We start from the raw sequence: 11,091 nt of genomic DNA, 5'->3' as shown, positions 1-11,091 counted from the left end.
ATACACAAACACCTTAGAGACTCTAATGTATACCCAGTATAATATGTAGTGAAAGCTTAAGATCGTCACAGCTGACTTATGGGCAGCCCTAAAAGCAAAAAGGAGTTGCAGTTCTGCCTACAACACCTGTTTGGTAGAGTCTACGCAGCTTTTGACCTGCAGCATCTTGGTAGCTGCAGTACTCTTCTGCAAAGCACAAGCTTGGTAATACCGAGCCAAAGTATTTGTATCGAAATAGAAGCAAAATGCAAGAATACGTACAAATAAGCTTTTAGGGACGAGTTAAAGAACTGCATGATCAACCTAATTCCATAACTCCAGTACAACATCACTTGTAACCTTGCTTTGAATTCGTCAACTGCAATTTTGAAGGGTGACAAAATGCTTTATCAACCACTACACTTCTTCATAATGAAGATGTTGCATTGCATTGCATTCTTTTTAATGAAGACATAGTATTCACAGAGGTATCGTACAGCTGACCAGTAAAGAGTTTCAATTGCTATAATATGTCTGTAGTGTTAAAGCTGGAGTCAAGTATCTCTAGGATGTAAACAAATATTGTAAAGAACAAGGAGAAAGAGGGCCATATACAAGGAACCTTTTTATAGTTTTACTTCCAATCACAAAACATTTGACAACTTCAAAGAATCTGACACAGGCAAAGAGTAGCAAGCAATTATTGAACTAAAAGGGTTCGCTTGAGAACTTGTTACCATTGAAGCATGCAGTGTAAAAATGCATACCAGCAGGTCACCGAGAACTTCACTATCACATACAGGGTTACACAAGATTATGTATGCTGGAAACTAAGCCAGAGATCATGTATGTGCAAATTTTATGTGGAAACAAATGAGGCAGGCTCTTTGTTGCAGCATTTTGTTCACTTCTAATGGTGATGACCTTCATTTCTTTGGATATGTGTGTGGATAACAATACCACAGAGCACTTCTCACGTTGCGTAAAGGCAATGCTTAAGTGCGTCCTGAGATAGCGAAAATCACGCCTGTTCTAGCTGAACTAAGAACACGTATTCCATGTGAGGCACTTTTCTTTTCACTTCACTGGTAACAAATGACAATCACAACATCAACAAATAACACAGCTGACCAATGATTATAAAGAGATTCAAGTGCTTTCTTTCACTGGCTCACTCTGCAACACTCAGGGTACCCAATTCACTACATAATCATACTGAACTTAAAACACAGATGGCTGGAAGTTGAACCCGGTGAGAATGAATTGCAAGAATACACTAGTACGTCCGTCCAGCAAATCTTTTTTCATTGTTTCTTCGCAGTCGAATCGCATTTACTTGTGGACATACCCAGCTCATATTTAAGTTCGGAATTAGGCATATGGCAATGATGCAAAGTGCACCAGCACATTAATGCATCAATAGCTTATATATAATAGCCATTAGTAAAAGCTTGCACAAGTGCAAGTATTAGCTAATCCAGAAATAAAATTATTGTAATCACAGCATACTGGAGAGTGTATGTTAGCTGCTCAAACTTTGAAACGGTCACTTTCTCACTAAAATTTTGAAGTGACTATAAACATTCAGCTTCGCAAAAAAGCTCATTCTTCTTTGTTATAGTAAGCTCAGCAAGAGTGTGCATCAGCACTCAAGCAAATGATAAAATAGGAAGGATTTTTGCTTCTACACCTTCTACAAAAATCAAGCATGCATTGCTGAAAAGTTATACTTGTTTTAGAAATGGTTTTGCTACTGCACACTGATTTTAAGCAGCGTGCAGTCCCAAAAATGTAATTGTGACACAACATAGTACAGTCGATTCCCGATAATTTGAAGTCACTTAATTGAAGTTTTTGGTTAATTAAAAGTCAACAAGCTATCTCATCAATTTTGCATGCATGCCTATGGGAAAAAATGTTGGTTAATTAGAAGTTATTTTCAGTTGAGATCCTCAAAGTGACCATAATTTTTGAATAAAATGGGGAGTTCTTCATGTGCCAAGACAGCTGTTGGACTGCGCTATTGCCGCCATCGCCACTGCCCGCAGCATCACAGTTCATGAAGCGGCCATCTTGTTTAGTGAACGCCAGGGTATCGCATTAATTGCATCAGCTAACCAGATCTTTTGTTGTGATGTGTTGAGTGGTGGTCACATACTTCAGCCACGTGCTTCGTTGAAGTCTGGTTGAAGTTAGAACAGTGTGACTGGACGCTGGTGGAAAAGAACGCCCAAACGCACACAGCGCTCTGTGTGTGTTTATGTGTCCTGCTCCGTCTGCGTTCAGTTGGGCTGTTCAAACATAGCATGGTAAACCAACTAGCCCGCCAACGCCCTGTGGGTTGATTCCGCACGTGTTTCAACAGCTGACTTTGAGTATTGTGGTGGCGACATTTGATAATGGCAACTTGCGGCCCCTACCGAACACTTGACCTTGAGTCAAAAGTCTTGAAAGAAGTTGACCAGGGAGGCACCGCCAAGCAAGACATCGCACAAAAGTACGGCATTAAGCCTAACTTGCTCACAAATTTCATAAAGTGCGAACAGGTGAACTCGACAACGCTAGTTTTGGGGCCATCCTTAACCCCGTCCGTATTAGAAAATGTGTTGTCGTGACAACAATGTCGATACATGCGGTCCACTAATAGACAGAAAAATTGTGCAGATGATTTGGCTAGTGGACGATGACACAGAAATGAACCGCCACCGAGTACTACCAGTGTTGCTGCGGGTCTTGCTCTTATATTGCGTTTCTTGTCTTTTTAAAGAAGACAATCTTGAAGAAGCACTTCAACATGTGTAGTGCTTGGGAAACTTGCTAGCCGCAGCCAGGTTTGGCAACAAAATATCCCAGACTATTTTCTTAGAGAACTGTCAGGTTTGAAGCAATAAGAGTGCAGTTTCTTGTGCATTTTGCTTAGTTGGAAGTTTGATTAATTAGAAGTTTTTGCGGTTCCTGTGAACTTCGTATTGACGGAAGTCGACTTTATGCGTAGCTTTGGTTTTAACAGCCAGCTACAGAGAGCTGACAATCCTTTTTCACCAAGATTTATAATTTAATTACAGTTTACATGCCCAGATGGCTCACATGTGCAAAGGTTCAGCATGATTGCTAATATGCCATATAATTCACTCGCATTATTGAAAGCCAGAACTTTACCGAAGCAATGGTGTTATCACCACAACCTTGCATTTTGAAGCCTTGACGTGTCTTTTCCCTAACAGCCTGCTGGCACTTTCACATCCTACACAAATAAGAAATAAACAAAAATGTTGCTAATCCATAGATCTCAGCTCAAGTTGGTTGATCTTCAAAAACGAATTTTGCACCCGCAGCTGGGTGATTAATGCAAAAGATGTTGCTTGAGAATTTGTTACTGAAGCAGTGTGTAATGCGTAAGTAACATTAGGAGTTCCACAATAACGTCATGTATACACTCAATTAACGTGACTAACATTTGTAGCTACAGGTCACTGCCTACGTGCAAATAGCACAAACCTTTTAGAGCATATAGCCATAAATATTGTGCTCAGTTGCACTTACACGTTACAGGCACTTTTACAAGACAAATGATCATAAACCACTTGACTACATCTATGACAATTCACAACATATGCAATGTGCAGGATATGCCACGTAAGAACTTGACTGCATCACAGAAAAAGCTTGTGAGCAGACTCTCTAATGCCCAACAATGCAGTATGCAAAAGTTGGGAGAGAGGAGCAGGTTCGTCAGACTCAGAGCAGCGGTGATCCAAGTTTGCTACAGAATTCAAGCAATACAAAATGATCAGTCTTAGAAACAACCAGCTTGGAAAGAGATATTGGCTACACAAGAAGCAATAATAAAAATAACCAGGCAATCTTTCAAAATGTGCATTTTTGAAACACGCTCCATATCTAATGTGGCTACCAAAGTTACATGATAGTAAGCACTATTTACAGAAGCTAATGTAACTTCGCTAGTAAAACACAATTTTTAGCTTTCACTGCACTTCAACTAGGAGTATCACAGCAGAGAGGTTTGCGTTCATCCATCATCTGAGTCTAGAACCAGGCTGCGAGAATAGTTGCATGTACCTTCTGTTGATGATTTCACGGGAAGAAGCTGCCTGCATAGGGCCGTGCATTTGCGGGCTTGTCCCACAGAGAGCTACTTTCCCTCTAGCATTTAGAAGCTGATGAGGCAAAAAAGGCGTGACTGTGGAACTTCTAGTCCCTTTACCTGACATAATTTTAATAATAGTACCTCTAATTTAACAAGCCAAAACTACAACAGGATTATGAGGGATGCCGTAGTGGAGGGCTACGGAAATTTAGACCATTAACGAGCACTGAAATCGCACATTACATGGGCCTTTAGTATTCAGCCTCCACTGAAACGCGACCGCCGCAGCCGGGATCAAACCCGCACTCTCCGGGTCAGCTGTCAAGCACCATCACTGCTGCTCCACTGTGGCGGACGCCAAATATGCATTTGTAAACCAAGCCACAAGAACAAGAGAGAAGACACGGAATCGGCATAGTGCTTCAGTATATCAACTTTCTTGATGCCTTGCATCAGGATGAAAGAAAAGTGAAGAAATGGTTAGTACACGTAAATAACGCGTTGAAGACAACGCAACTACCAGAGCTAAACCTGACCCATGATCCCCACATGTTGCATGTCATACACTCGGTATTACGTGCACAGTCATTGTGCATGAAAAGCAAAGATGGATATTACATTGTCTCAAGCCAGTAAATGTGAATGTGTGAAGGCGAGTTGCAAAGGTGGCATTACTGCCTGCTTACTTGCCCCTTCATGAACTGTGGCACTGGTACATTGTGAACCGATTGTGGCAACTGGACATGACCAAGACAGGTAAGTTACGGCAAGGCTTCCTACGTTATATTATCTGGCAATAGTAATGACAGACAAGACCACCAAAAATCGGTAGACACTTTTGGTCACTTGCACTACAGAGTGAGCCTTTGGCATAAAGTACAACACTGACATTATATAAATGCATGATCAATAAGTTAATATAAAAGATTACATTGTACAAATTGCAACTAGCCATTACGAAGAAATATGCGCAAATTCAAGGCTCCCATCTCACAGCTGACTGTGCTGTGACTAAGCAAGCGCCATCCTACAGGATTGTGGTAAGCACACATTTTTACCGGTATAGAATTTGCAAAAGTACTTTACTAAGTACATGCTTCCTTAATAAGTATGTCTTTTTTAAAGCGAACACTAAAATATTGTAGTGAAAGCTTATAGGGTACATTTTTTCTTAGCAACTACAAATTATGTGTCTATGCCCCTGGTGATTACAACCACTTCGTAGTAGGCAAAAGAAAAGCTCTTTTATAAGGCACTTCCATTCCTACAAAGCTAATAAAGCTTTCATCCCTTTGTCAATAGACCAAATATAAGGCTTCTTCAGCAATGATTTGCAAGTAACTTTCTACAATGTACACTAAATGTTTGTCTGTACTTTGGGCTAACCTTGCACGAAGTAGCATACATATGCAAGTTCTGTTCACTAAATCACATTTCATAGTGTAAGAAGTCATATATAAGGATGGGCAATGGATTCTGTGAAAGACATCCTATAATGCAATGTGTGCTTGTGGCCAGTAAAACAACAAAACAATATGGTCACATATATCAGTAGTTCCAGGTAGAATGCACGCTGCAGAAGCATTCAACTCAATCTCAGAGAGAACATCCTGAAAAACTGTTGACTACAATATTACAAGTCAAAGAGAAATATTACAGACACACTTACGCACCATCTTACCTGGTAGAAAATGTACAATTGTTGCTGGACATAAAAAAAAAAATACCAAGGCATCACTTGCTAGCTCATAGTTGAATTGTGAATATAATCAACAATATGAAACAACCACGAATTTCATAAAAAATTATGAAATAAGCTACCTTTTCTGACCTTTGAGTGTTTTCCTCACAACAACAAAACTAAACCTGCTAATGACCCAGTCTGATGCTGATTGTGCCGAGCATTTGTAGATTAAAATTGCAGATCGACGATGCCTAGCAGCTCACTGCAGCAGATGCATTGGGTGAATCACAACGCGTTGGCTCGCTGCAAAGAAAAAAAATTTTTAAGGGCATTAATACTCAACGGAGCTTTTCACAAACAGTATTGGACTTCAATACATCCAGGAAGAATTTTTTTCCCACTTTTCTGACACACACCTCTAAAGCTGCGCAGTAACCACACCAAGCGAATTCTTGTGTAGCCTGAATTAGCCTCTAGAGCTTTGTGATTTTTAAAGAACGGCTAAGTTAAGGCCAACTGCAATGATATAGGGCAAACCTCACTAAGCCGATTCATAACCAGTCTAGATTGAAATAATGCTGTTGGTCAAATTTTACCTTCGAAGGTCAAATGATTGCCTAAATACCTAAATGATTACCTAAATGATTACCTTTTTGAATAAGCGAATGTGCTGTTGTACAGCATAAATATGCACAGCATCAAGTTTCACGTGATTACCACATCACATTCTTTTGCACTCAATGCCTGAATGACAACGAACACCAATGGCAACAAGCATCTAAAACTAAACATTTTGTGCTGCTAACCAAAAAATTATATCAATACTTCTGCGCCTCTGAAACTCAGAAGATGAAGTGATTTCCAATGGTCATGGCAGGCTGCTCATGCTGCATTATATTGTAAACATCCCAAGCACAGCAAGGACAGAAGCATGACTAGTCATAATTTGAATTCCAATGAAATGTTTTTAAGTCTACTTGTACTTCATGTTCCAGCTATTAAGCTTTCAGGGAGTAATTTTGGCTTCTATAAAACTTCCATGTGCTGATCAAACTATCACATGAAAGAGGAGGGGCTAATGTGCATATGTAACTTCGCACAAGACACATAAAATTTATACACATAAAATTTGGAATCCATCTTTCTTCCTCCTTTCAAAATGACTTTTTAAACCAGAAAAATCAAATGAGAACAGCATAAAATCTCAACCATTAGCCATAAACGATCAAACATCCTTAAAAGCAAGAAAAGAAAAATAATGACGTGACACTAACCCTTTGTCACCGAGGCAAGGAAAATCCAAGATACGCTGGTCTGCTCCAAAAAGCTCTCCGTCTTGCAGCGTCTGAGGCATGTGCTTGCCTTTGGTTTCAGGCAGGAACAAGGAGAGGATACTCAAAACCAGAGACATGACGCCAGTGATGAGCATTGGGTATGTGGGGTCCAGGCGAGACTGCACGACACACGAAAACGCAGCGTCGACAGGAATCTCTAGACAGTATACACAGCTCAAGCTCAGTCAAAGCTGCTAAACATCAACATAACTGCTTGAGGGATATAGCCATAAATTAATGCAATTATGTCACAACACACTGAAGTCCAAAATTCTGTTGAGACATAGCTCACTATTCTCCATTCTAACGACAGATTCCTCAAAAAAGAAACTGTTTGTTATAACACGCACTATTCTCAATTAAACAAAAAAGCACTGAGTGTTCACGTTGCGTTTCTTGGTAAGCAGCTGCCCGGCCGACATTCTCTTTTGTAAACAAGAAATCCGAAGTGGGCATCGCCTGATGTGATGCTACTCAAAACACATTAGCTGTAACGCAACAGAACAGCACTTCTATCCACTACGGCTGTGGTGAGCACCGTGTTTTTTTTATGTTGCTGCGACAGTTAGGCCATTTTTCAATTGAAACAAATAAAACAAGAAATAAATGTGCAGCATTGCCCCAGACAGCCGTTTCACATTTATTGTAGATAAAATGGCCAAGTGACGCTCGAAAATGTTATTAAGCAATGCTTGCTGAAAACTTACAACTATGAGCACATCCCAGCAAATATCAGCAAAAAGAGTCATGCCTACCAGTCATTTGTGCCTATGTAACACAAATCAAACAAATGAGCATAAATTTTGAATTTAGTCATTTCAGACAGTCCAAATAAGAATGACCTTCCGATGCTAAGTCATTAACAAGGATGGTAAACTACTCACTAATTGGTATTTCGCTGCTGCAGAGCTAGTGCAAAAGCAGTAAAGTCATTGCTCTTCTGGCAAATACTGCATGTTCCCTTAAATTCAATATAGCACCCAGCCTTATTTTCCCCAAACACTATATCTGACTATATCTGAGTGCCCTAGTTATCCACTGTGCTGCAAGTCCTCAATGGCACAAATTAGTCATAATGCATCATTATGCACCTCAAATCAGAATACAGTAAAGTTGCCACATGACAGCTGGTGTCTTTAAATAAAACACTCTTTATTCTAATCACTAAGCAGAAGCAGTATGTTGTATTGAAAAACAACATTAACTAAACATAAAGCTTCTTTTCTTTGGTGACAAACTGTGCAATGGCCACACCAGTCCTAAAGCAGGTGAACGTGAAATGTTGCGCCCACTACATACCAAGTAGACGATAGGTGGGCTAACGTAGAGACTGAGGGTGCCGGCAAATCGTAGTAACGCCAAGCCGCGACCTCTGAGAACAGTTGGGTACACCTCAGCAGAGTACTGCATGATGGTGTCGTACTCGGCCGTCAGGCACACCCTCATCAAAAGGCTCAGCACCAGTACAGAGACATGGGAACCTGCAGAAAAGGTGAGTTCACAGTATACCATCAGTGCAACATAATGGACATAAGCACTAGAGCACATACATATGAGCCTTCAATAAAACAAATGAGAGAAACACTCCTTCAAATATAATTTCTGCCACAGCATCAGACAAACAGTAAGCTGATAATTATTCACCGGGCAGTTACCCTTGTGACAAAGTTGATAGGGTTATTGATATGTAAAAATGATAACAGGAATATAGATAGCTTAAACAGCTTGGAATGTGGTGCTGTTTCAAGCGTGGCCCCGTTGCAATGTCTAATATCATACAGTAAAATATGAGCAGACTATGCGGTCCCCGATAGCCAGAAAATAATTGAAAATCACTGCATTAGCTAATTATGGTTCATAATACAAATTAGCAGTGCATACAAAGCTATTTCTATTGCCATCACATCTTACTCAAAATGGCTATTTCTTCAACAACTGTGAAAAAATTGCGATAAAAAATGTGTCAAAACTCAAATGCTCAGTCCTATGAATGCTTAATAATATTTCAAAGTTACAAAGCACAACTTCGTTGATCACCTAAAACAATATAATTACTAGGTAAATCCATAATACAAAATCTCTAGGCACAGTAATGTGAGTGTGTAATGGGGGCCCTGCAACACTTTTTCAAGTAACCATGCAATGGCTTACCTAAAGGAGCTTATAGCATCACGAGTTGACTGCCACAAAATTTTTTAGAATTCGTTCAGTACAAGCGGAGTTAGGTATAAAGAATTCCTACACGTTGTAATTTCTTTCTCTCTTCTCTCATCCGGACAAAAAGACTGAAAACTAAGCAGGGAGAGATGGCACAAGAGAAGAAGGTACGTCACAAGCACTTTGTAACACCGGACACTTTTTCTTTATTTTTTTTTTTTATTGAACACGCAGCTTTTAAGTCCAAGTCTACCTTTTTCGACTATTGCAGTGTATTGAGAGCAATCAACTATACACTCAGAGCTGTACTTTGTTTAACGATGCACACCGTTTTTAAAAAACAAATCCACTGGATCTCTAAGATGTGCACAAACTATGGCAAACAAAAATTGAATTATCAGGTAACCGTAGCTATTAATGAAATGTCGATGAATGTCGATTTTGTTGTTGCATTAAAATTTTTCAAGAAGCAAACAAGAAAACATTTACTCATATCCGATTCGTACTGTGTAAATGTTTTTACATTGTATCACTTTGTGTTGCTTCATGAAGCTTCGTATTTTGCCTATGCTGCATACTTAACAGCAGCATTGTGTTACACTGGCAAATGCAGCTAACATTGCAATTATGTGCTTGCATTTATTAATGTCAGGCTGTAAAGGTGCCAAGGCCTTTGTCAGGCACTCCAGCTTTTAACCCCGGCTTCCTCCTCTGTGTGAAAGGAAAAGGAACTTCACAATCGAGCGTGGCGACACGTTGCAGCCTCTTACAGTGGGCGCTATCGCTCCCGAGCATGCCATACTTGAATCAGCCAATGACATGAAACTTGAGTCTATGAGCGCGTTAATTGAAAAAGCTGGAGCGCGCTCAAACTGGCTTTTGTAAAGTTAACGCGACCGCCACAGCTTTTGTAAACTTAACAGTTATAGAGCAACTTCCAGTGTGTAGTTACGGTGCATACTCTATGCGCTCCAACCCTGAGACGGTGCACACGAGACTGCACGAGAGCTCGCTCCTGCAACGCCTTTTGGATGATACGACATGTTTCCGACTCTCTCCTCTGATGAAGTGCGTTCCCCTTCACCACTCGTTCCTACCACGAAAGCAACGTAACGTTCGCCATGTAAGGCTTTCGAGCACCTAAAAGAAGTCGGCAGAACTTACAGTTACGCTAAGCTCTGAAGGTGGCACAACCGAGCGCATTCGAGCAGCTCCTTTGAAGTTTGGTGCAAGCTAACTTAAGGGGGGACGGTAAATGAGAATGGTAAATTTGGTCAAAATGTTCCATTTTATTATTCATGTTTTTTTTTCTGCCATCTTAAGACCATGTTTTCATTATGGTAAAATATTAGACCAAAATAAGAAGCAGACATTGAGAAAAAAGCATTTTACTGGCAGGCTGTCGTCAAATGATATAAGAAAATTTAGCTTTAAAAAATACAAATCTGCAGCGTTTACCTGGCACAGTGCCAGTATATTGGCATCACTGTAAAGAGGACAGATCAAAGCTGAAGATAGCCACAATGCTGTATTTTTTAATAAAAACTAAAACCAGCTCCCTTCCAAGTTCCATTTTCTTAGCTTCGAGCTCCAATTTCTTTGAGCTCCATTTTCTCAGCTTTCATTTTTCGAGCAGTTGCTTTCAGTCATCCCTCTGCCATTTCGCAAGAAATTAAAATAGAGCCATTTTGTTTTCTGGAATTAGATTCTGAGACATTGGTGAGCGTCATAAAACTGTAACTATTTGTGTGCACATCAACAAGATTTTTATAGTTAGCTTTTTGTAAAGGTTGTTAGCAGAACAATATGCCCAGGACATTTCAAAAATT

At 40.0% G+C, this 11,091-nt stretch overlaps 1 protein-coding gene across 1 annotated transcript in view; it reads right to left on the bottom strand.

The window, feature by feature from the left end:
* Nucleotides 1–591: 591 nt before the first annotated feature.
* The window catches only part of LOC119178275 (carcinine transporter), a 41,714-nt gene continuing 31,214 nt past the window's right edge, over nucleotides 592–11,091 (bottom strand). The window contains exons 9-11 of the mRNA XM_037429470.2: nucleotides 8,405–8,586; nucleotides 7,046–7,224; nucleotides 592–6,074 (exon numbers count right to left, since the gene is read on the bottom strand). Of these exons, the coding sequence (XP_037285367.2) occupies nucleotides 6,023–6,074; nucleotides 7,046–7,224; nucleotides 8,405–8,586 (413 nt within the window). The 3' untranslated portion in view covers nucleotides 592–6,022. The remainder of the gene's footprint in view (nucleotides 6,075–7,045; nucleotides 7,225–8,404; nucleotides 8,587–11,091) is intronic.

The sequence above is a fragment of the Rhipicephalus microplus genome, chromosome 1, assembly GCF_043290135.1.
Source record: "Rhipicephalus microplus isolate Deutch F79 chromosome 1, USDA_Rmic, whole genome shotgun sequence".
Taxonomy (NCBI): domain Eukaryota; kingdom Metazoa; phylum Arthropoda; class Arachnida; order Ixodida; family Ixodidae; genus Rhipicephalus; species Rhipicephalus microplus.
This window is presented reverse-complemented; position numbering and strand designations above follow the sequence as displayed.